The sequence below is a fragment of the Notolepis coatsorum genome (genome assembly GCF_963971535.1).
Source record: "Notolepis coatsorum genome assembly, chromosome: 12".
Taxonomy (NCBI): domain Eukaryota; kingdom Metazoa; phylum Chordata; class Actinopteri; order Aulopiformes; family Paralepididae; genus Notolepis; species Notolepis coatsorum.
This window is the reverse complement of record NC_140176.1, coordinates 30,281,011-30,308,088: the sequence shown is the minus strand read 5'-3', so window position 1 is coordinate 30,308,088 and position 27,078 is coordinate 30,281,011. Positions and strand designations below refer to the sequence as shown.

The following is a 27,078-nucleotide window of genomic DNA, read 5'->3' as shown; positions in this document are numbered from 1 at the left end:
GGACCAGCCGAGCCTGGTTGGAGGATCTTAGTGACCTGGGTGCTGCGTAAGGGGTGATGAGCTCGGTGATGTATGGGGGTGCTGCACCCGATAGTGCCTTGAAGGTGAGGAGGAGGATTTTGAAATCTATTCTAAGTGGGACTGGGAGCCAGTGTAGGGAGGCTAGGCCTGGTGTGATGTGCTCTCTCTTTCTGGTGCCGGTAAGGAACCTAGCTGCAGAGTGTTGTACCATTTTAAGGCGGGACATGGCTGCCTGACTGATGCCGGTGTAGAGGGCATTGCAGTAGTCAAGGCGTGATGTGATGAATGCATTGACTTGATTGATTGATTGATTGAAAACTTTATTAACAGATTGCAGAATGGGTACAATACAGTACAGCTCAATACACACAATTGTTAAGGGGATGCAGACCAGAGAAAGACTTTCGTCTTGTTTACATCAGGGTCCCCCATTTTCAATTCATCAGGACATTTATGACATACATGACATACAGATAGTCAGTACTGCTACATCTATACATTTATGACATACCAGATTTGCAAATACAGTACTGTTTGTGATACAGAAGGAGTCAAGAAAAGGGAGTATATACATTTGACGTAGAAACTGTACATTGGAGGAGGTTGGGTGGGGGGGGTTGGGTACATTGGGATATTGACAACCATACTGGGTAATTTACATTGGAGGTGGGGGGGGGGGGGGGGCACACTGTATAAACAAGTAAAACTGTACATTGGAGGGGGTTGGGTTAGGATATTTACAGGGGCCAGTGTTGAATTGCAGTCTCCCGTAGGTGTCCCTTGAGAGAGGTTTTGAAAGTGGGTAGTGATCCACATTCCTTTACAGCTTTGGGTAGGGCGTTCCACATTGATGTGGCATAATTGCGAAAGTCCCTTATTTGAGCCGAATCTGGGTTTAACATGATTTGTGGAGCTCCCTCTGTTGTTGTGATCGTGGTATTCACTGACCTTTGGGAAGTATTTTGACATGTACATGGGTACCTTGGTCGTGTAGTGTATCTTGTAGACCAGGCCCATTGCTAGTTGCTGTACTCTGTCGTCTACTCTAAGCCATCCTAGGTTGTCAAAGTGGGCAGGGGTGAGGTGGGACTACTGTTTCCAGGTCGACGGGTGAAAGGATTGTTTTTATTTTACTGATGTTGCGGAGTTGGAAGAAGCATGACTTGACTACGGCATTTACCTGCCGGTCGAATTTGAGCTCTGGGTCAAAGATTACACCCAGGCTCTTGACGTGGGGTTTGAGGTGGGTGGAGAGTTGTCCTAGGCTGTTGGAGAGTGTTGTGGTGGAAGAGGGGGGGCCAAACAAAATGATCTCTGTTTTATTTTCATTTAGCTGTAGGAAGTTGAGGGCCATCCAGCTTTTTATGTCCCTAAGACAGTTTTTGAGAGAGTCTAGGTTAGCTGTGTCAGAGGGGTTGAGGGGAAGGTAGATTTGGGAGTCATCGGCATAAAAGTGATATGAAATGTTGTGTTTCTGGATGATTTCGGCCAGGGGGAGCATGTAGATAGAGAAGAGTATGGGGGCCAGGATGGAACCTTGGGGGACCCCATACGGTAGACTAGCTGTGGGGGAGGAGTGTCCACCCAAACTGACCGAAAAGGAGCGGCCGCTCAAGTAGGATGCAAACCAGTTTAGGGCAGACCCCCCAATACCTAGCCTGTGTTCGAGACGATCGACTAGGGTGGAATGGTTGACCGTGTCGAACGCAGCGGAGAGGTCCAGGAGGAGGAGCATGGCACAGCTACAGTACCTGAGTCGATGGTGAGAAGCAGGTTATTGTAAATTTTGACTAGCGCTGTCTCTGTGCTGTGTCCTGCCCTGAAACTTGACTGGAATTTGTCTAGGAGGTTGTTTTGATGTAGGAAGGGGAGGAGTTGTGCCAGGACAGTCTTTTCTAAAATCTTAGATAGGAAGGGTAGTTTGAATATGGGCCTGTAATTATTGAAAAGAGCAGGGTCTAGGTTAGGTTTTTTTAGGAGGGGCTCAACCATGGCATGCTTAAGGGAGGAGGGAACAGAGCCAGATTCCAGAGAGCTGTTTATGATAGACAAAAAAGGGGCAGGAGGGCTGGGCAGGAGGGGGGGCCAGACAGGGGGGCTGGGCAGGAGGGGGGGCCGGGCAGGGGGGCTGGGTAGGATGGGGGGTGGAGGAGGACGATGAGATGGCTACTCTGATGGTTTCCACCTTCCTGATGAAGAAGTTTAGGAATTCTTCACATTTGGAGGGGGAGGCATCAGGGCAAGGGGCGGGAGGAGGTGAGGTGAAAGAGTTAATGGTCGAAAAAAGGACTCTGGGATTGTGACCATTTTTGGCCATTATTTCTGAGAAGTGCCTTTCTCTCGCCACCTTAACTGCCTCTTGATACTGTTTGAGGTGATGTTTAAGGATCTCATAGTGGATCTGCAGTTTATTGTGTTTCCACCTGCGCTCGGCCTGTCTGCACTGTCTCTTTAAAGCTCTGGTGTTCTCATCAAGCCAGGGCTGAGATCTAGGTCTGGGCCTTTTGAGTTTAAGGGGGGCGACAGAGTTGAGTATGGAGGAGCATGAGGAATTGAACATTGTATGCATTTTATGCAAAAGTAAAAAAAAAACTAAAAAAAAGTCAAAACCCATTATTAAACGTAACTAGTACTCTGCAGATGAATATAGTGTAGTGTATAATATATATATAGTGAAGTGAAAAGTAGGATATTTTCAGTCGAGTAAAAATGTCCTCAATAGAAAATACTCAAATATATAATAAGTCAAATATCTTTGCACTTCAGGGCGGCTGGGTAGCACAGCGGACTAAGCGCCTGCCTACCACCGCAGAGACACTGGTATCGAATCCAGCTGTCAGCGGTACCTCCGGCTTGGTCGGTCGTCCATACTAACACAATTGGCAGTGTTAGCGGGTGGGAAGCCGGTGGGGTGTGTATCCTGATTGTTGTAAACAGCGACTCCTACAGGTCGGTTGGGGCACCTGCTCAGCGAGGAAGGGAACTGGGGGAAGTAGTGTGATCCTCCCGCGCGTTACGCTCCCCCAGTGAGAGTCCTCGCTGTCAGGTGAAAAGAAGCGGCTGGCTGACTCCACATGTATCGGAGGAGACATGTGATAGTATCTATCAACCCTCCCTAGGCCGGCAAGTGGGGGGGAAATGCGCACAACGACCAGGAAGGGAATTGGCATAACGATGGGATGGGAATGGGAAAAAAAATACAGAAAAAAGTAGATAAAAGAAAATATATATCTTTGCACTTCAGTACAATACTTAATAACTCTGTAGGTTCTATGATCATATTTCTAGGCTCCTCTGAATGTTATATCAGGCTATTTCTCCTCTGAAGGTTCTATCAGGGTATTTCTCCTCTGAAGGTTCTATCAGGGTATTTCTCCTCTGAAGGTTCTATCAGGGTATTTCTCCTCTGAAGGTTCTATAAGGGTATTTCTCCTCTGAAGGTTCTATAAGGGTATTTCTCCTCTGAAGGTTCTATCAGGGTATTTCTCCTCTGAAGGTTCTATCAGGGTATTTCTCCTCTGAAGGTTCTATCAGGGTATTTCTTCTCTGAAGGTTCTATCAGGGTATTTCTTCTCTGAAGGTTCTGTCAGGGTATTTCTCCTCTGAAGGTTCTATCAGGGTATCTCTCCTCTGAAGGTTCTATCAGGGTATCTCTCCTCTGAAGGTTCTATCAGGGTATTCTCCTCTGAAGGTTCTGTCAGGGTATCTCTCCTCTAAAGGTTCTATCAGGGTATTTCTCCTCTGAAGGTTCTATCAGGGTATTCTCCCCTGAAGGTTCTGTCAGGGTATCTCTCCTCTGAAGGCTCTATCAGGGTATTTCTCCTCTGAAGGTTCCTGAGGGTTTGTTTCATTCTGCTTGGTGGTCCAGAGGCTGAGAACACGTGTGTCAGAAAGGTGTTGACTATTTACTGGTGACTTATTTTACTGGTGACTTACTTTACTGTGACAGTTGCCGTGATGGACAACTTCCAGTTGTCAGCAAGTAGGGCATATGTTTGGCTTTGGTCTGGTTTAGTTTTGGCAAGAAGAGGGAAGGTTCTTGTTGGACACCGGTTATGACACTTAATATAGTCACCTTAACATTCACTTTAAACACTTTCAACGCTACACCATATTTGTATCTATTTATTACAAAAAGATTTGCACAACATCCCTACCTCGTTCTTGCATTTTTGCATTTTAAAAAGCTTGCATTTGTACTTTATTGTTTGCATTTTGTACTTCACTTTGTACTTTAGGTTGTATATTTTGTATAGTGTTTGGCCTTTATTCTTTTGACTTTTTTCTGTATGAAGCACACACTCAGGAGGCTCATACAGAACCAAGCATTTAACTGTAATATACATTATATGTGACAAATAAAACAAAACTTGAACTTGACTAATATTAGGTACTAGTTTTAAAATTATGATCAGTATTTTTCTACATTGAATGAAGTGTGTGACATTATGCAATAGAGTAGACCTGTATGATCTGTTTTGTTAAAAGTAATTTGCTCTTCTGAGAGAGAGGGCGTGCTTGTCTGTACTTCCTGAAATCTGAGTTGCAGCATGTGTAACATCACTAATAGGTCAACCCTCTCATGGTCCAGTATGTGGTAACTTGACATCTTTATTTTCAGCTACACAGAAAGCTGAGTAGTTATTGACATGTCTTGAAAGAATATAAGCTGCTGACTTGGAAATTCCTGGTAAATTTCAATTTGGGTGCTTGTTACTAATTTCATATTCTCAACAAGGGTAAAGGTGTAGATTAACTATTTTCAGTAGTTTATTGAACAATTTGGTGGAAAAAACATATATACAAATTGTTATTAAATATAGAAAATGTTTTTAACACTTTCAGCGCCAGCCATTACCCTTATCCTTGTAGCTAACGTGCCAGGTTTCCATAGCCTACTTTCACTGTGTGTCACTTTGTTTGGAGAGCTATATCTATATTCTATATTATAGCTATGGAGACCATACTATGGTCATTTGACAGTCACTTTCTTCCGTCAAACATGCAAAAAAGAGATAATCTTTTCATGTATACGTTTGCGCGTTATCCCGTGGTGAATATTGTATAGTTTAGGAGTGATCCGGGCTAATTCCTGAAAAGCTGAGTTATAGGGCGCTACGCAAATTCTACTATAAGCGTTGGCGTTTCTTGCAGTTTTTTGATGCTTTGATAGCCAGTAACGGCATTCGTTTTGAACATCACACACGCTGATCAGCTGGATCGATATGAAATCATTGTAGGATCAAGGTGAAATTGACGTCAGAAAGTCCTTACCTTGGATCGGGGTTATTCCAAAAAGAATATTCCAATTGACTGATCGCGATTTCCAGTATTGATGTCCATCTGGTCCCGGACATAATTTGGCACAATGTATGGATCGAGTGTGCTAGATGCGTTTCGAAGTGGTCGGATGAAGCGATTGAATGAAAATGTTATTAACAGATTGCAGAATGGGTACAATACAGTACGGCTCAATACACACAATTGTTAAGGGGATGCAGACCAGAGAAAGACTTTCGTCTTGTTTACATCAGGGTCCCCCATTTTCAATTCATAATGAATTGTAAGTAAGGGTGCAACTTGCACCGTGCAATCCATTCTTTGTGGATCTAGCCCACAGTATTTCTGACACTGGGAATACATTCCCTGAGATTCATAGATATCCCTAGAATCAGATACCAAGAACATGCAAATGGACCATATTAAAAAAAAAGTCTGTAAATGTGTATTCTACATTCTTATGGAATGAATGAGATACAATTTTTTTTTTTTTGTAATAAATGTTGAGTTCATTTTCATAACGCGATAATTTGCTGTGTAATTAATTAATCTAATTAACGCAATAAACTGACAGCCCTCAAATAAATACAAATAAAAGCTGTAGGAAACACAAAACACCAGTATAAAATAACTGGGGAAAACCCCAAAGTAACCACCACTGCCTAGCAGTTGAAAACAACAACAACAACAACAACAACAACAACAACAACAACAACAATAACAACAAAAACAGCACTAGAGACAGAGAAAACCCTAGAAGCATGAGCTTGGGACACTCCTCTACTACTGAGGGAAAACATGAAATGGACAAGCATCCGAACACAGTCAACCAAGCCTACTTAACCTCTTTAGCCCGAGCGGTCTGTCGGCGGACCGCATATTACATCACGTCATAAATCCATATCTACAGACTGTATGAATTAATGTTGAATTTTTTTCTTCTTCAAATGTAGCCAAGAGTAAAGACCCTGTCAAAACGGCAGTCATAGTGTATATTTTCAGCAATACTTTTGTTTACCAATTAGGGGTGGACGGTATAAACGGTATAGAAAGTACACCGGTATGAATTTGCGCTACGGTATGGATTTTGACTATACCTTGTAGAGCAGCTCTAAAGTAGCAATGACGTAACCACACCAGTGGGAAGCAGCAATGCAATGCGTTGAGTACAGTAATCGCTGCCATACCAGTGTTTTATCCCTTCAGAAGCATTTATATAGACATTTTAAAATAAATCAATATACCGTTACCGTCTATGCTTCAAATTATACCGCGATATAAATTTTAGACCATACCACCCAGCCCTATTACCAATAGGTTAAAGTGTTATTAGTGAAATATGAGTTCTGGAAATGTATTCGGAAACAGGCGAATATAGACACAAAAAAACGCAGCCATTATGTTTGTAGTCATATGAGGAGAGGAGACCCATTGCTTTTGAATGGCGTTGGAATTTCGAAAAACTACACTACCCAGCTCAAGCCAGCTCCTGTCAATCAAATGACTTGTGGATACATTTCTTTATTTATCTTATTCTTTGGAATTATTTACAACAAAACTGAACGTTATTGGCATAAATTAGAACGCAGTTAGTTTATCTACCTTTCTGTGAACGCCTAGCCAAAAAAACTGTTGCAATCCGATAAAAAATGGCGGAGGAATCTCATAATAAAAAAGTTACTTTATTTACAGTCGATTTCATTCACGGTTCTTGCTGCATGCCTGGTGGTACTAAATCCAGATTGAACTCTGTCATTGGAAAGAGGAGATGTGGCCCGATCCATAGATGTGCAACTTGGCTATAATAAGGTAATTTATAGGCCTGATATTCTATATTCTATAATATTTCAAATTACAAAAAGCCCTGTAAATCATCTGCTATTTATTCATTTGCTTAGATTTGTACAATTGATCTCAAGAAGGTGCTGAATGAAGGAGGTAGTTGTTTTGAATGGGGGTAGTTGTTTCTTTTGAATGGAGGTATTTGTTTCTTTGAATGGAGGTAGTTGTTTTGTATGGAGTGTGGCAATTACAGGTGTAGGGGTGGCAGAATAAACAACACACAGACAGGTTGCAGTTCCCAAAATCATACTATTTATTTCCTATTAAATAATAATCGCTTGCTGGCGTTAATCTGTCGGCCGGGCGGCGTCTCCGCTCTGTGGCCTCTCGCCTTGCGCTGCTACGGGGGACTGAGAGGGGGCTCCTCGGCTCCATTAAGTCCCCCCTCCTCAACAGGCGCACCGCGCCGTGATTCGATAATCACTCCTGATGATTCTCTAGCGACAGGTGCGTCCGGAAGCGGACGCCCAAACATGGGCAGCGCCCAGCCATTGGGTCGCTACGTAACGTCCATCAATCACCAAGCCCAGGGGTGGCTTGGGGTTGCCACAGGAGGTAGTTGTTTCTTTTGAATGGAGGTATTTGTTTATTTGTTAAAAAGCTCACATCATGATCATGATGTCACACTAATGGGCCATGGCCTGTCCACACCACCACACCAACCAGCAGCAAGGAGCATCTCATTAGATCTGAATGAGCCAGTAGGCTGGAAACAGAGGATTACCGCCTTTCAGCTGTTTATGTTGGTGTTTTGTTTTTCTCTTTATGGCAGCTGCAGTTGTATCTACAGGCGTTGTGACTAAACAAACATATCTGGAACTGGAACTATGATTAATATGGATGATGAGGGGAGAGATTATGGTATTAAACGTTAAAAGCAGACATAATATTCCTTCAGGAGACTCAGCTGAGAAATCAAGACCATGTCCGTCTACTTAAGGCTGGGTGGGCCAGGTGTTCCGTTCCAGCTTACAGTTTAAGTCCAGAGGGCAGCGATCTTGATAAGTAAGATCATTTGTTCCTAATCTCTCTCTGATAGTCAGAGAAGGTATGCAGTGGTAGTGGAGAAGCTATACAATGTTCCACTTATACTAGTTGCTGTATCTGCTCCTAGTTAGTAATTAGTGGTGGGACTCAATAAAAAAATTTAATGTTATAAATTCGAGACTTTATAGTTAATTAATCTAAATTAATCACATTTTAAACGCATATCAATATTTGATGCGAAAAGCAAACATTTTCAATTCAAATGGATTTTGGTATACGAGTGAATCAATGAATATGTTTATACATACATTTAAGCAGAAAATTCTTGTTTATTAGCTACTACACAGATCAACAGTCAGATCAATGCAATTTTGAACAAAGTGCAGCAATTTTAGGAATAATATACAGTATATATAGCGCAAAGGACCTTTTCTCTTTTGAAAGGTAACATTCCGAAGTTTCTTACACAATAAAGAAAAATCACTTTGAGTGCTAATGAAAGAGTAACAGAGGTTTGAACACACTGAAGTAAAGGTTTTGTGTACTCACATTTCTGTTTAGTGGTTGCCAGATGCCTGTTTTTAAGTTCCAGCTGAGAGGTAGGAGCTGGAAAACATAACGGTTCCATAGCCTGAAGTCTTATAGTCATACAGGTCCAATGTTTATAAAAATTCCACAAACTTTTTTTTTTTTAAATCAAAATCAAAAATCCCACGGAAAATGAAAGTATTTCACAAAGGTTTTTGTAATGTTTGTGTCATAGTATTTATATGAGTGTTAACTATCTAAAAGGGGAGCTGTCATGGATATACATTACGACAATGTTTACGACATTTAGAGTAAGTGGGAGTGGTGCGAGAAGTAGACAGGTTGTTATTGTTTGGATTGAGGAACCGTGAGCAGGAGTAATGAAGCATCTTGTTAAAGAACCAACTTTTCCGAGATATTACATGGTGTCAGAAGTGGTCGAGGATGGCAAAGTTTCAACCACCAGCGAGTTTTTGTTTTGAGAAACCTGCCGAATGGTCAGACTGGAAGAAACGGTTTACACGGCACAGGACAAAGGAAGCAGAGAACATTCTCAGCTCTTTTACCTACGGGGAAGAGGAAAATGAGTCCCAGTGCAATATTGTACTTGCGAAATTTGACGCATACTTTATCCTGAGACGCAACGTTATACATGAATGGGCATGCTTCAACCAGAGTGCAATGCGCGGGAGAACGCGCAGAGACATTCATCCGCGCACTGTATGAGCTGTCGGAACATTGCAACTTCGGAACGGCCCGTGTGGAAAACATAAGGGACAGAATCATGGTGGGAATTCTAGACAAGGATCTGTCTCAGAGGCTACAGCTGATCCCTAACCTCACTCTGGAGATGACGGTACAAGAGGCGCGTCAATCAGAGGAAGTAAAAGCTCAAGTTAACCAGCAGGGGGAGTGGGCTTATGCAGTGCAGAAAGTAGCACAACAGCATAGCAGCGGTGCAACACATACTGTAAGTGGCGGCACCCACAGAGAGAGAAGCACCGGGCGGTGCGGCAAAAAGCATGCACCTGTGTCGACTTAATTGAATTGAATTGAATTGAAAACCTTTATTTATCCCCGAGGGGAAATTAAGATGTCCTTTACAGCATAAGCAGCGTAACAGCAATTTAAAAACAGCAATTAAAAAACAGTTTATACATAACATACATGTGTTAAAACAAGATGGACAAGTACACAGGGATAAAAATAGGACTAAAAAGAGCTAAAAAAGAGTGGTGAAAAAGAAACAAGTCAAATCATGAATGTGTTGTTAAATAATTAAATAAATTAATTGGTTACAGTCCACAACCCAGCTCCTCCAGTCCACGGCAGTTGGCCCGTCCTGGCCCTGTTTGGTTGTGGAGCCTGATTGCCACCGGCACAAAGGACTGCCCAAAGCGCTTTAATGAAGCGCAATACGGCTGTCAAAAGGGAGAGGTTCATCTTGACGACATCAGAGGAGATAATAGCTCGGCTCAGCCGCTCCAGTCTTCTCATCACTTGACGCAATGTCAGGGTTCTGGCAGATCCCAATGGACAAAGACAGCCAGAGGTTGACCACCTTCATCACGCCGTATGGAAGGTACTGTTTTAAACGTCTTCCATTTGGGATAAGCAGTGCACCTGAGATATTTCAGAGGAAGATGGTGGAGACGCTGGAAGGGCTGGATGGCGTTGTCGTCTACATGACATCATCATCCATGGCAGCAACACCAGTGAACATAATGAGCGGCTGCAGAAGGTTCTGGAATGGGTGGAGTCTGCAGGCCTGAAGCTGAACATGGAGAAGTGTGTGCTGAGAAAGGAGGAGCTACACTTCCTGGGTGAGGTGATCAACAAAGATGGTGTACGACCCGACCCAGGCAAAGTGTCTGCAGTCAGCAAACTCGAACCACCAGAAAACGTGCAGGAACTAAAGAGACCACTCGGCATGATCAACTACCTGGGGAAATATATTCCAGACCTCGCCACAGTGGGCCAGCCACTATTTGCACTGCTAAAAGCAGACTCAGCCTTTGTGCAAGTTAAAGAGCTCCTCACAACGTCACCTACCTTGGTGTACTATGATGTCAACAGGAGCACAGTGGTCTCAGCAACACAAGCAGTTATGGGATAGGCGAGGACTGGAGACCGGTGGCTCAAGGCGACTGAGCGACGCTGAAACCAGGTACGTTCGGATAGAAAAAGAGCATGGGCGTGTGAGAGGTTTCGGTTGTATCTCTATGGCCTGCCGGCATTCAAACTGATTGCGGATCACAAACCCCTCATCCCACTGATGAACTCCAGGGATCTCGACAACATGCCACTCCGTTGCCAGTGACTCCTCATGTGGTTGATGAGATTCAACCCGGAGGCTGAGTATGCACTGGGGAAAACCCTGGTTGTGGCAGACACGCTGTACAGGAGCCCACTGGGGGACAAGGGGCTTGGTAGAGACACAGACATGGAGTGTTACGTAGCAGCTGTGATGAGCAGCATTCCAGCATCACCGCAAAAGATGGACCGCATCCGCGCGGACGAGCAGCTCCAGGAAGTGATCAGGTACATACAAGAGGGGTGGCCTGAACACCTAGCACACATACACACCTGTGTTAGGGAGTACTTTCCCGTTAGGAACGAACTGTCTGTGCATGATGGGGTAGTGACCAGAGGGAGTAGAATAGTGATACCTGGGAGATTGACGTCAGAGATGCTAGAACGCATACATGAGGGCCATCAAGGTCTTAACAAGTGCAGTGACAGGGCGGTGGTGTGGTGGCCTGGCATAGCCACACAGATCATACACAAAGTCGAGAACTGCATGTACTGTCGTGAGCAGAGGCGAGCACAGAACAGAGCCTCTCCTGTCAACACCTCTCCCAGACAGGCTGTGGAAGAGAATTGGCATAGATTTATGTGAACATGAGCGAGAGAGTTACCTAGTCATAGCTGACTACTACTCTAGATACCTGGAGATACTCCACATGCCTACCACGACTAGTGCACATGTGGTCTTGAAGCTGAGAGCCACGTTTGCCCGGTACAGAATACTGGAGGAGGTTGTCAGCAGTGATGTCTTTGCCTGTGACAGGAACTTTAAGCACACAACCTCTAGTCCCCACAACCCACAAGAAAGCGGTTATGCTGAACGTGCAATCCAAACGGCAAAGGGGATTCTGAGACAAAAGGACCTCCTACTTGCCTTAATGGTTTACCGTTCTTCTCCACACAGCAGTACGGGTGTCAGTCCGGCGGAGCTCCTAATGGGCAGGAAAATCAGGACGACGCTGCCCACTCTGGCCAAGAACCTGCAACCAAGGTGGTCGAGCAGACATCACGTCAGAGCTTGAGATGCTGCGGAGAAGAGCAAACAGGCCTTCTACTATAACAAGCGCCATGGCGTGTGAGACCATGTTCTCACCAGACTGGACAATCAAAAGACCTGGGCCACACCTGCAGTAGTGGCAGGTGAGAGTGTTACACAGAGGTCTTATCTCATCGAGACGAAGCAAGGTGCTCTGTACAGACGTAACCATCGACATCTCCAAGCGGGGCCTCCAGCCAACGATGACACACATTTTATCCAGAATTAGACAGATCTTCAAAAACGAATAAACTACTCTAGATCAACGGTAATATTATTAGGCTACTATTTGTTTCAGCCATGGTCTCATCTGTTTACTGTAATTGTATCAATGTATCACAATCAGGCACCACAACCAGGCATCACAATCAGGCATCATAATCAGGCATCACATCTCACTATGATATTATTATTTTGAAGAGCTGTTGTTACCCTAACCATATATCCCCCATGTACCTATTTCCTGTGGTGGATTAGATAGATAGATAGATAGATAGATAGATAGATAGATAGATAGATAGATAGATAGATAGATAGATAGATACATTTAACCAGTACCATGGTTAAAATGAGAAGCTAAGAATTCATCAGAGTAATGGCTTGTGGGATGAAAGACTTCTTAAATAGGTTTTTGGAGGCTAGGGGAACTCTATAGCACCTTCCAGATGGAAGCTTGTCGAACTCACCATGAAGGGGATGCAAAGGACCAGACAATATTTGCTGTCTTTAATAGTACAGTCTTTAAATAGTCTTTTATAGTCTTTTATTTTTATAGTCTTTTATTTTGAACGTATTTAATAGTCTTAATTGTATTTTATTTTGCACATATCTAGTTGGACCCCAGGAGTTCCCCTCCAGGCAGAGGTCGGCAGAGTTTGGCCAATATAACAGTCATGGTGTTGTTAGAAATGACACCTTTAGCACCTTCTAAAGTATTTACTATTGACCGTTTGGAGACTTTGAACTTCAGTGAAACCAGACTGCTTGGCCTCAACCCCCAGAATCGCCTCCTCTCTCTGTGTTGTTAACAACACTAATAACATGTTCCAGAGCAGCTCGATAGCTGTGAAATGCACACCGTGAATCATGAGGTTCAACAGATAGACAGGCCTTTATCCCTAGTATTCCCAACAAAATTCCCTGGGAAACATTCCCCTGAATTCCCTCAGCGCTCCCCCCTCAGCTGACACAGCTCAGCCAGAAGGGCTCCTCCTGGCCCTCTCCTCTCCTCTCCTCTCCTCTCCTCTCCTCTCCTCTCCTCTCCTCTCCTCTCCTCTCCTCTCCTCTCCTCTCCTCTCCTCTCCTCTCCTCTCCTCTCCTCTCCTCTCCTCTCCTCTCCTCTCCTCTCCTCTCCTCTCCTCTCCTCTCCTCTCCTCTCCTCTCCTCTCCTTTCCTCTCCTCTCCTCTCCTCTCCTCTCCTCTCCTTTCCTTCCTCTCCTCTCCTCCTGACCCTCTCCTCTGATCCTGGCCCTCTCCTCTCCCTCTCCCTCTCCCATGTGTTTTGTTCCCACATCGTTGTTCAGCCATGTTCATTAAACACGTGTTGTAAATCTACAAGAGGCAGGTCTTGTTCAGAGCAGATAAAACTGCTTCCATAAGGCCTGAGGCTTTGTTGGGAGGAAGGTATTTTCAGCCTGGAATGAGGTTGGACTTAGGGACGATGAAGGAGCTGGGAGAGTGAGGTGGACGGGTCTTCAGCCGGAGGCCCCCAGGGTGCCGCTAGTGCTTCTCGGTGACTTGTGTCTCTACTTCCTCTCTTCTGACGTGCCGGACATGGAGGAGCCTGCTGCTCTCGTCCACGTGGACATTCCCAAGTGGACGCCCCGGTAGAATGACAATAATGTCAATTTAGGACAGTTGAGGGTTCAGGGAGGGTTGAGTTTAATCCAGTACAAGATGGAGGTTAATCCTGTTATTCATTCATGGCTGATGTGTTGGGCAGGATTCACATTGTTAGGGACTGTAGGCCTCTTGCATTCTTCTAGCTTCAGTCCCAGAGACATCATATACATCATAACATTAACTCACACAGTGAAGCACAGTGGCTAATAAGACCTGGGCCCCGTTCCCCGTACCTGGCTAACTGTGTTAGCCGGATAATTTTCAGCATAGCTTGACTTAAGCCAGACCTTTCCATTCCCCGACGCTCGATTGTCTAAATCACTATGACAACAGATCAAAAAGTTTGAACCTGGTCGAGGGCAGGGTTAAGTTCAGTTAGCTGGATGAACTATGGCCACGCCCCCGCAAAGAAATCCCAGCTCCCTTCCTGAAATATTTCTCACAGTCTCGATCCCATTATGCCATTCTGAATTATGTTTTTGTGCTTCGTTTGAAATGTAAAATAATAGGTCTGCAGTAACGCTGATAATAAATCATATTCAGCCTATGAATTTACTTTGTCCTATATAATGCACGTCATATTTATACGGATACGGCGCTCGCGAGTCGCGACACACACAGTTATTTTAATAACGGACTAAACGGATCATTGCAAATGTGAATCCCGCTGGGATATTTTTAATGAATGAAACCTATCGGGTGTTTGGCTCTGATTAGTTTAATATTCTTCTCTGTGTATTTGCTTAACGGAGCACCCGGATGCGTTTCATTCAAGCTGAAGCGTCTATGCGCGGATTGTGGATATGAATTATGAGGAATCTGAATCTGTGGAGTATTTAATTGTATCACTGTGACAGTGTCACACGTTATTGTGATATTGTAACTGGGATTAAAATATATGAGGAGATGCGCTGTTTGATGGATTTGATGACGTGACGTGATTTGATAAATTGAATGAGCCTTTGACGTTTTTGATGAATGAATTTGAGAAAATGCATTTATCTTTTCAAGCACTGTTATCTGATGATGAACATGAGGTGTCACTGGTATAAACCAAATGGTAATCAATTCAATGCATGTATGGATTAGGTCCGAAACAGATTAAAACCTGATTAATAGTGTAACTGCAAGCCTCCCTCCAAGCCTCTCTTTGGAAACCATGTATTTATATAGTACATAATACCTAAGCACATACAGATATCCTCATATAATTCGTATCAATTAGATATACTATTTGGGCTTGTTTTTATCGTTATTCTGAAAGAGCTGAACTAATTATTTTCGCTAGCAAGATCTCATTTGATTATTCATTCCATAAGCCTATACTGCCAGCAGGCACATTTAAAGAAATATAATCTGATTGATTGGGGTAATGAGGGATTTAACATTAGCCTATAGATTATGCATTTAACCTGTCGGCGAGGCTATTGAGCCGTATGTATTGTACCCATTCTGCAATATGTTAATAAAGTTTTAAATCAATCAATCAATCAATGCCGTTAGAAAATCAGGATTTCTGCTATCGACACTTGCTGTCTTTTCAGCTGAGGCGGGCGCGCGCAATTATCCTGAGTCTCAAGTCTGGTTCAAATGAACAAGACTGAATCCACCTTCGAGGAACAGGAAAATCCTGGATTCAAACATCGGGTTAATTGAATCTGGATAATGGGACTCTTGATCGACTTAGTTGAACCAGGTACGGGGAATAGGGCCCTGTTGAAGGTCTTTAATGTGTACAAAACACAACCTGTTCACTACAGCAAACACAACCTGTTCACTACAGCAAACGCAACATGTTCACTACTGCAAACACAACCTGTTCACTACAGCAAACACAACCTGTTCACTACAGCAAACACAACATGTTCACTACAGCAAACACAACCTGTTCACTACAGCAAACACAACCTGTTCACTACAGCAAACACAACCTGTTCACTACAGCAAACACAACCTGTTCACTACAGCAAACACAACCTGTTCACTACAGCAAACACAACATGTTCACTACAGCAAACACAACATGTTCACTACAGCAAACACAACCTGTTCACTACAGCAAACACAACCTGTTCACTACAGCAAACACAACATGTTCACTACAGCAAACACAACCTGTTCACTACAGCAAACACAATCTGTTCACTACAGCAAACACAACATGTTCACTACAGCAAACACAACATGTTCACTACAGCAAACACAACCTGTTCACTACAGCAAACAAAACCTGTTCACTACAGCAAACAAAACCTGTTCACTACAGCAAACACAACATGTTCACTACAGCAAACACAACCTTACAGCAAACACAACCTGTTCACTACAGCAAACAAAACCTGTTCACTACAGCAAACAAAACCTGTTCACTACAGCAAACACAACCTGTTCACTACAGCAAACCCAACCTGTTCACTGTTCACTACAGCAAACACAGCCTGTTCACTACAGCAAACACAACCTGTTCACTACAGCAAACACAATCTGTTCACTGTTCACTACAGCAAACACAACCTGTTCACTACAGCAAACACAATCTGTTCACTACAGCAAACACAATCTGTTCACTGTTCACTACAGCAAACACAACCTGTTCACTACAGCAAACACAGCCTGTTCACTACAGCAAACACAACCTGTTCACTGTTCACTACAGCAAACACAACCTGTTCACTGTTCACTACAGCAAACACAATCTGTTCACTACAGCAAACACAACCTGTTCACTACAGCAAACACAACCTGTTCACTACAGCAAACACAATCTGTTCACTACAGCAAACACAACCTGTTCACTACAGCAAACACAACATGTTCACTATAGCAAACACAACCTGTTCACTACAGCAAACAAAACCTGTTCACTACAGCAAACAAAACCTGTTCACTACAGCAAACACAACCTGTTCACTACAGCAAACACAACCTGTTCACTACAGCAAACACAACCTGTTCACTACAGCAAACACAACCTTACAGCAAACACAACCTGTTCACTACAGCAAACACAACTTGTTCACTACAGCAAACACAACCTGTTCACTACAGCAAACACAACCTGTTCACTACAGCAAACACAACATGTTCACTACAGCAAACACAATCTGTTCACTACAGCAAACACAACCTGTTCACTACAGCAAACACAACCTGTTCACTGTTCACTACAGCAAACACAGCCTGTTCACTGTTCACTACAGCAAACACAGCCTGTTCACTACAGCAAACACAACCTGTTCACTGTTCACTACAGCAAACACAGCCTGTTCACTACAGCAAACACAACCTGTTCACTGTTCACTACAGCAAACACAACCTGTTCACTGTTCACTACAGCAAACACAACATGTTCACTACAGCAAACACAACCTGTTCACTACAGCAAACACAACCTGTTCACTACAGCAAACACAACCTGTTCACTACAGCAAACACAACCTGTTCACTACAGCAAACACAACCTGTTCACTACAGCAAACACAATCTGTTCACTACTGCAAACACAACATGTTCACTACAGCAAACACAACCTGTTCACTACAGCAAACACAACCTGTTCACTACAGCAAACACAATCTGTTCACTACAGCAAACACAATCTGTTCACTACAGCAAACACAACCTGTTCACTACAGCAAACACAACATGTTCACTACAGCAAACACAACATGTTCACTACAGCAAACACAACCTGTTCACTACAGCAAACACAATCTGTCCGCAAACACAATCTGTTCACTACAGCAAACACAACTTGTTCACTACAGCAAACAAAACCTGTTCACTACAGCAAACACAACATGTTCACTACAGCAAACACAACTTGTTCACTACAGCAAACAAAACCTGTTCACTACAGCAAACACAACCTGTTCACTACAGCAAACACAACCTGTTCACTACAGCAAACACAACCTGTTCACTACAGCAAACACAATCTGTTCACTACTGCAAACACAACATGTTCACTACAGCAAACACAACATGTTCACTACAGCAAACACAACCTGTTCACTACAGCAAACACAATCTGTTCACTACAGCAAACACAACCTGTTCACTACAGCAAACACAACATGTTCACTACAGCAAACACAACATGTTCACTACAGCAAACACAACCTGTTCACTACAGCAAACACAATCTGTCCGCAAACACAATCTGTTCACTACAGCAAACACAACTTGTTCACTACAGCAAACAAAACCTGTTCACTACAGCAAACACAACATGTTCACTACAGCAAACACAACTTGTTCACTACAGCAAACAAAACCTGTTCACTACAGCAAACACAACCTGTTCACTACAGCAAACACAACCTGTTCACTACAGCAAACACAATCTGTTCACTACTGCAAACACAACATGTTCACTACAGCAAACACAACATGTTCACTACAGCAAACACAACCTGTTCACTACAGCAAACACAATCTGTTCACTACAGCAAACACAATCTGTTCACTACAGCAAACACAACCTGTTCACTACAGCAAACACAACCTGTTCACTACAGCAAACACAATCTGTTCACTACAGCAAACACAACCTGTTCACTACAGCAAACACAATCTGTTAACTACTGCAAACACAATCTGTTCACTACTGCAAACACAATCTGTTCACTACAGCAAACACAACATGTTCACTACAGCAAACACAACATGTTCACTACAGCAAACACAACATGTTCACTACAGCAAACACAACCTGTTCACTACAGCAAACACAACATGTTCACTACAGCAAACACAACCTGTTCACTACAGCAAACTCAACCTGTTCACTACAGCAAACACAACCTGTTCACTACAGCAAACACAACCTGTTCACTACAGCAAACACAACCTGTTCACTACAGCAAACACAACATGTTCACTACAGCAAACACAATCTGTTCACTACTGCAAACACAACCTGTTCACTACAGCAAACACAACCTGTTCACTACAGCAAACACAACATGTTCACTACAGCAAACACAATCTGTTCACTACTGCAAACACAACATGTTCACTACAGCAAACACAATCTGTTCACTACAGCAAACACAATCTGTTCACTACAGCAAACACAACATGTTCACTACAGCAAACACAACATGTTCACTACAGCAAACACAACCTGTTCACTGTTCACTACAGCAAACACAACATGTTCACTACAGCAAACACAACATGTTCACTACAGCAAACACAACCTGTTCACTACAGCAAACACAATCTGTTCACTACAGCAAACACAATCTGTTCACTACAGCAAACAAAACCTGTTCACTACAGCAAACAAAACCTGTTCACTACAGCAAACACAACATGTTCACTACAGCAAACACAACCTGTTCATTACAGCAAACACAACATGTTCACTACAGCAAACACAACATGTTCACTACAGCAAACACAACCTGTTCACTACAGCAAACACAACCTGTTCACTACAGCAAACACAACATGTTCACTACAGCAAACAAAACCTGTTCACTACAGCAAACACAACCTTTTCACTACAGCAAACACAATCTGTTAACTACTGCAAACACAATCTGTTCACTACAACTAATTTGCGTGTATGGTCATTGGTGTATATGGTAATTGGTGTGTCATGATGTGTATGGCAATGTTGGTCTATGTGACATCAGTCTACTTGGTCTATGTGACCTTCCAAAGGATTCCGACAGTGAGGTTCTATTTGGTCTGCCTTTGGTCTGCCTTTATGCAAATTCTTTAAGATAAGTTAAGATATTTGATTTTATTTGATTTTATTGACAACAAACATAACAACAGACAGATCAACATTTGTATTTGCCTTGTCAGGGATAAAACGAAAAGTCCAGGACTTATTTCCATCGTTGTCCCTGTTGTTACTGGTTGCAAGTGGCATGATGGCATCTGAAGTGCATCAAGCATTCTTAGTGCATAATCTAAAGTGCATTCGTAGTAGTATTCATGTTTCAGTTTTTTCTTATGTATAAAAAGCATCATTCATGTTCATTGGTGCATTAAAAACAATAATTATTTTCATCAACAAAGATATTCCTTTGTTGATCCCCTTGGGTAAATTGGAGCATCATAACAGCATGGGGGGGGGGGTACAGGTATGGGCAGAGTAATAGTAGAAAGACATAAATATAGGCAATACAATTAGATCTGAATATAAAAATATGAGTGTAAAAGTGTAAACAATATAATTAACTGTGAGCTCCTTGGCCTCCACATCACAGTGGTCAACACAATGTAGAGTTTTACAGCTTGACATGCTGCAGTACAGGTGGTGCTTCTCTCTTAGACTCTAGTTAGACACTGAGCTTGGGAATGTTTTACAGTGTTTTACAGCTTGACATGCTGCAGTACAGGTGGTGCTTCTCTCTTAGACTCTAGTTAGACACTGAGCTTGCGAATGTTTAAATTTTTATTTATTTTTTACCTTTATTTCACCAGGTAAGATGCTTGAGCTCAAATACTAGAGCTTTTTTTTCTAGCAACACCTGACATAAAACAACATCAGGACAGTAAATGTACATAGACAAAGGACAAAAAGATAAAGATAAAAAGAGCAAGCAGCAGCCCGGGAGAGCAAATGCTTAACCTGAGAAGCATTTGCTTACACTGCGTATAAGTCCCATATCGGTCATTAAAAGGTCAGTAATTAGTGTTTTAAAACTGTGCAAAGTAATAAAAGCCTGGAGTTTAAGAGATTTTTTAAGTCCATTCCAGGTAAACGGAGCAGAGTACACAAAAGCCCTCTTCCCAAACTCAGTCCGAACTTGTGGGACTGAGGTGGATAGAAAGTCCTGAGAACGCAAGCTGTAGGAAGTGTTTTACAGCTTGACATGCTGTGATGTAGGTGGTGCGTCTCTCTGACTCTAGTTAGACACTGAGCTTGGGACTGTTTTACGAGATCGGCCTACGGCTACTGAGACTATCCTGCCAAACTCTGACTTAACTATTAATGCCAGAGCATGACAGGCTCTGCGCCTCAGGGCAGATGAACTGAGGGGAGAGTGTCAAAAACCGCCACCCATACCACATGGTGTCATAATGTAGCAACACAGTGAATGCAGCTTATTTACAAGTAAATGTCTTTACAAGAGATCAGTGTGTTAAGACATGGAGAGATGTGTAGCTTTATCACTTCCTTATTTAATGGCCTTCACAGGTAGTTGTAGGGATGAGGACTTACACACTTACAGTAAACACTTACACACTTACAATACACAATAACACACTTACACACTTACAATAAACACTTACAGTACACACTTACACTATTACAGTACACACTTACACACTTACACACATACACACTTACACACTTACACACATACACAAATACACACATACACAGCCCAGAACATCAGTGGATGTGAGCTTCCCTCCAAACATTATATATGTATTATGTGTTGTGTATTGTGTGAAGGCTGTGTGAACATCACCATGCTCTCTTCTCTCCAGTCCAGTGGGGCTTCTGTGTGCAGGATATCCAGACTAACCGTGAGACCATCATCAAGATCAACTCTGCTGGAGAGAGTGAGTGTCACACACAACACCATCACACCACTGAGAGAGTGAGTGTCGCACACAACACCATCACACCACTGAGAGAGTGAGTGTCGCACACAACACCATCACACCACTGAGAGAGTGAGTGTCGCACACAACACCATCACACCACTGAGAGAGTGAGTGTCACACACACAACACCATCACACCACTGAGAGAGTGAGTGTCGCACACAACACCATCACACCACTGAGAGAGTGAGTGTCACACACAACACCATCACATCACTGAGAGAGTGAGTGTCGCACACAACACCATCACACCACTGAGAGAGTGAGTGTCGCACACAACACCATCACACCACTGAGAGAGTGAGTGTCACAGACACAACACCATCACACCACTGAGAGAGTGAGTGTCGCACACACACAACACCATCACACCACTGAGAGAGTGAGTGTCACAGACACAACACCATCACACCACTGAGAGAGTGAGTGTCACACACAACACCATCACACCACTGAGAGAGTGAGTGTCACACACACAACACCACACCACTGAGAGAGTGAGTGTCACACACACAACACCACACCACTGAGAGAGTGAGTGTCACACACACAACACCACTGAGAGAGTGAGTGTCGCACACAACACCATCACACCACTGAGAGAGTGAGTGTCACACACAACACCATCACACCACTGAGAGAGTGAGTGTCACACACAACACCATCACACCACTGAGAGAGTGAGTGTCACACACAACACCATCACACCACTGAGAGAGTGAGTGTCACACACAACACCATCACACCACTGAGAGAGTGAGTGTCGCACACAACACCATCACACCACTGAGAGAGTGAGTGTCGCACACAACACCATCACACCACTGAGAGAGTGAGTGTCACACACAACACCATCACACCACTGAGAGAGTGAGTGTCACACACACAACACCATCACACCACTGAGAGAGTGAGTGTCGCACACAACACCACACCACTGAGAGAGTGAGTGTCACACACACAACACCATCACACCACTGAGAGAGTGAGTGTCAAACACACAACACCATCACACCACTGAGAGAGTGAGTGTCACACACACAACACCATCACATCACTGAGAGAGTGAGTGTCGCACACAACACCACACCACTGAGAGAGTGAGTGTCACACACACAACACCATCACACCACTGAGAGAGTGAGTGTCACACACACAACACCATCACATCACTGAGAGAGTGAGTGTCGCACACAACACCATCACATCACTGAGAGAGTGAGTGTCGCACACAACACCACACCACTGAGAGAGTGAGTGTCACACACAACACCATCACACCACTGAGAGAGGGAGGGTCACACACAACACCATCACACCACTGAGAGAGTGAGTGTCGCACACAACACCATCACACCACTGAGAGAGTGAGTGTCGCACACACAACACCATCACACCACTGAGAGAGTGAGTGTCACACACAACACCATCACACCACTGAGAGAGTGAGTGTCACACACACAACACCATCACACCACTGAGAGAGTGAGTGTCACACACACAACACCATCACACCACTGAGAGAGTGAGTGTCGCACACAACACCACACCACTGAGAGAGTGAGTGTCACACACAACACCATCACATCACTGAGAGAGTGAGTGTCACACACACAACACCATCACATCACTGAGAGAGTGAGTGTCACACACACAACACCATCACACCACTGAGAGAGTGAGTGTCGCACACAACACCACACCACTGAGAGAGTGAGTGTCACACACACAACACCATCACACCACTGAGAGAGTGAGTGTCAAACACACAACACCATCACACCACTGAGAGAGTGAGTGTCACACACACAACACCATCACACCACTGAGAGAGTGAGTGTCACACACACAACACCATCACATTACTGAGAGAGTGAGTGTCGCACACAACACCATCACACCACTGAGAGAGTGAGTGTCACACACACAACACCATCACATCACTGAGAGAGTGAGTGTCGCACACACAACACCATCACACCACTGAGAGAGTGAGTGTCACACACACAACACCATCACATCACTGAGAGAGTGAGTGTCACACACACAACACCATCACATCACTGAGAGAGTGAGTGTCGCACACACACAACACCATCACACCACTGAGAGAGTGAGTGTCACACACACAACACCATCACACCACTGAGAGAGTGAGTGTCACACACACAACACCATCACATCACTGAGAGAGTGAGTGTCACACACACAACACCATCACATCACTGAGAGAGTGAGTGTCACACACACAACACCATCACACCACTGAGAGAGTGAGTGTCGCACACAACACCATCACATCACTGAGAGAGTGAGTGTCACACACACAACACCATCACACCACTGAGAGAGTGAGTGTCACACACACAACACCATCACACCACTGAGAGAGTGAGTGTCACACACACAACACCATCACACCACTGAGAGAGTATCTATCACTGTGCTGTTCTCTCTATCTCACTGTGCTGTTCTACTCCTGTATTCTTGTAAACCCCTCTTGTTTTCATTGTTGACAATTACACCTAATTCTTGTCACTGCTCTCTGGCTAACTGTAGCTGCTGGAGCCCTGAGGACGTGTGTCTGTGAGACAGACCAATAATGTGTGTGTTTATGATCAGACAGCGGCGTGTTAGAACACAGCGCTCCACCCTGCCGGCTGAACTGATCTGCCCTGTAGGGTCTGTGTGTACAACTATGTGTGTGTTTGAGTGGATGTGTTCGAAATATGTGAACGTTTAAGTGTTTGTGTGTGTGTGTGTGTGTGCGTGTGTGTGTGTGTGTGTGAGAGTATGGGGGGCGTGCGTTTGTGTGTGTGTGTTTATGGGGGGGCGTGTGTGTGATGTGATCAGAATCCTCTATTATAAATGTATCAATAAGACATACGGTCAGCCCAGACTGATAATAATAATAAACTTTATTTGTATAGCACCTTTCATACAGAAACTGCAGCTCAAAGTGCTTCACAACAGAAAAAAGACAGGCATAAAATGAGCACATAAAGTGCAGACATATTAAATCACATTTTTTCACATTAGGATCTAACATCCCAACAGGCCACCTTGTTTATGGTTTGATTCCGTTTTAAATAGACATTAGACAATAATAAAAAGAGTAAGATAAAATAGACAGAGTAAAATAGTGCAATAGTGCAGTGCAATAAAATTGTAGAATAGAATAGATTAAAAATATATATTTTACAGTGCAATAAAATAGTTCTGGATTACTGTTCAACAGTTCAAAGTCGTCTTTACCTTCTCTGTTTGGTATCCACAGTTTAAAACTTGACAGTCTTCCCTCCTGTTTTATACCCACTTTGACCCTTTGAACCTCCCACTCAGGGCAAACCTCCCTCTCAGGGTGCAGTTCCCTCTCTCAGGGTGCAGGCCTGGGTCCTACACAGTTTTAAAGCCTGACAGTCTCTTGTTTGATACCCACACAGTTTAATACCTGACAGTTTTGAACCTGTAATAAAAAGCAATAGACAGAGTAAAATAATACAGTGCAATAAAATAGTAGAATAGAATAGATAGTAAAATTATGCAATAGAATGGACAGAGTAAAATAGTGCTACTGTGAGGATTCGCCTGTTCCCTGGACCTTTTTTCCATGTCTCCTCACTTCACCAGCCCCCACCCTTGTGAGAACTTTTCCCTGCCTTCTACTCTCCTTCACCAGCCCCCACCCTTGCGATGATTTACTCTCCTCTACTCTTCACCAGCCCCCACCCTTGGACTTTCTTGTTCAATTACCATCACGCAGCTGTCATAGTTTGTGATTAGCGCCCCTGAGGGCTTTATATACCTGGACCTCCCTTCCAATCCTGGTCGGGTCGTTCTGTATCTGTGTCTGTGTTCATGGAGTTCTGTGTTCATGGAGTTCTGTGTTCATGGAGTTCTGTACGTTACCATCCTGTACGTTACCATCACCTGCCGCGTCTCCGGCGTGAGACGACGTGCCAGCCATCACCACCTGTCGCCGTTTGCCTGGAGTGGGACACCGTCTTCGCTCTCTAATTCTCGACGGGAGGTTTTCCAGTGTTCCCACTCCAGACGTCAAGCCGGCTCGCCATCGCTCCCGATTCCACGGGAGGAAGGCGTCTCTTCGTGATCCTCGTTCCTGGGGTGAGGCTCGTCGTCGCTCCCTAGTATTCCACGGGAGGACGGCGTGTGCCCATCCCGTTCCCCTTGGACCCAGGCTCGTCGTCGCTCCCTAGTATTCCACGGGAGGATGGCTGGTTCCCATCCCGTTCCCCTGGGACCCCCTTTGTTCTGCGCTGCCCGTCTGCAGCATCCGAGGAGGATCTCCGTGCCCGGCCCCCGCTGTCGGGCCCCTGTCCCCGTGCCAGGCCTCCGCCGTCGGGCCCCTGTCCCCGTGCCAGGCCCCCGCCGTCGGGCCCCTGTCCCCGTACCAGGCCTCCGCCGTCGGGCCCCTGTTCCCGTGCCAGGCCTCCGCCGTCGGAACCCTGTCCTCATCCCTGTAAGCAGCTCTGGCCCTCGCCCTGTCCAAGGCCTTCACCCTGTTCTCTGTCCCTGTCTCCAGCCCGCCTCTCCGGGCCTCTGTCCCTGTCCCCCTCTCCAGTGCCCCTGGTCCTGGCCCTGACACTTAGCCCTGGTCCTTAGCCCTGGCCCTTAGCCTTAGTCCCTTAGCCTGTTTGCCTCTTAAAGGCACAGTGCCGCATTTTCCATATTTCCTTGACTCTAGTGTTTTTGTGTTTTCCCTTAAAGGGACTGTGCCGCTTTTTGTTCTATAATAAATATTTGCCCTGTTTTGGCTTACTCTCATACCGGTCTTGTGTTGTGCGATTGGGGTCGGTTACAAACCATAACAGCTACAGTACAATCAACAGCGGAGTGTATTAGAAGGCTATGGTGAAGAGGTAAGTTTTTAGCTATTTTTTTTATATTAAGAGATCTAGCTTCCCTAATGTGTTCCATAACTTTGGTGCATAGTTTGCAAAGGCTGCATCCCCGATTTTCCTTAGACTGTGGCTTGGAACCTTCAATAGACCAGTAGTAGATGATCGCAATGTTCTAGAAGGCACATAGTTGACTAGAGAATTTGCAATGTAGCTTGGTCCTGTTCCATTTAGTGCTGTGCATATAAGGAGGAGGACCTTGAAATCAATTCTAAATGTTAACAGAAGCCAGTGTAGGTTAGCTAATACTGGACTGATGTGGTCTCTCCTCTTGGTTCTAGTTAGTAGCCTAGCTGCCGAGTTTTGAATGAGTTGGAGTCGTTCTGTGTTCTTTTTTGGGAGGCCAGTGAGGAGTGCATTACAGTAGTCAAGTCGGCTTGAGATAAAGGCATGGATCCGTTTTTCTGATGATTTGATTGATTGAGCCAATATGATTTGATAATAAAATGTGTCACATATTATAGATGATATTCAATGATTTTAATGTCTTCATGTGTGTGTGTGTGCGTGTGCGTGTGCATGTAGTGATGCAGTGCTCTGCTGCATTGGACGTCCTCTTCCTGATGGACGGGTCCTACAGTTTGGGAAAAGGCAGCTTTGAAAGGTCCAAACACTACGCTCTTAAGCTCTGCAGTGCTCTGTCCATCGCTCCTGACAAGGTCTGTGTCTGTCTGTCTGTCTGTCTGTCTGTCTGTCTGTCTGTCTGTCTGTCTGTCTGTCTGTCTGTCTGTCTGTCTGT

At 44.2% G+C, this 27,078-nt stretch overlaps 1 protein-coding gene across 4 annotated transcripts in view; it reads left to right on the top strand.

Moving 5' to 3' along the window:
• The window catches only part of vwa2 (von Willebrand factor A domain containing 2), a 120,375-nt gene that overhangs the window by 48,176 nt on the left and 45,121 nt on the right, over positions 1-27,078 (top strand). For 3 of the 4 annotated variants that reach the window (XM_084326419.1, XM_084326418.1, XM_084326417.1), the window contains 2 exons: positions 21,302-21,376; positions 26,865-26,998. In XM_084326419.1, coding sequence (XP_084182545.1) covers positions 21,302-21,376; positions 26,865-26,998 — 209 coding nt within the window. The remainder of the gene's footprint in view (positions 1-21,301; positions 21,377-26,864; positions 26,999-27,078) is intronic. The other variant, XM_084326420.1, reaches the window with a different exon arrangement.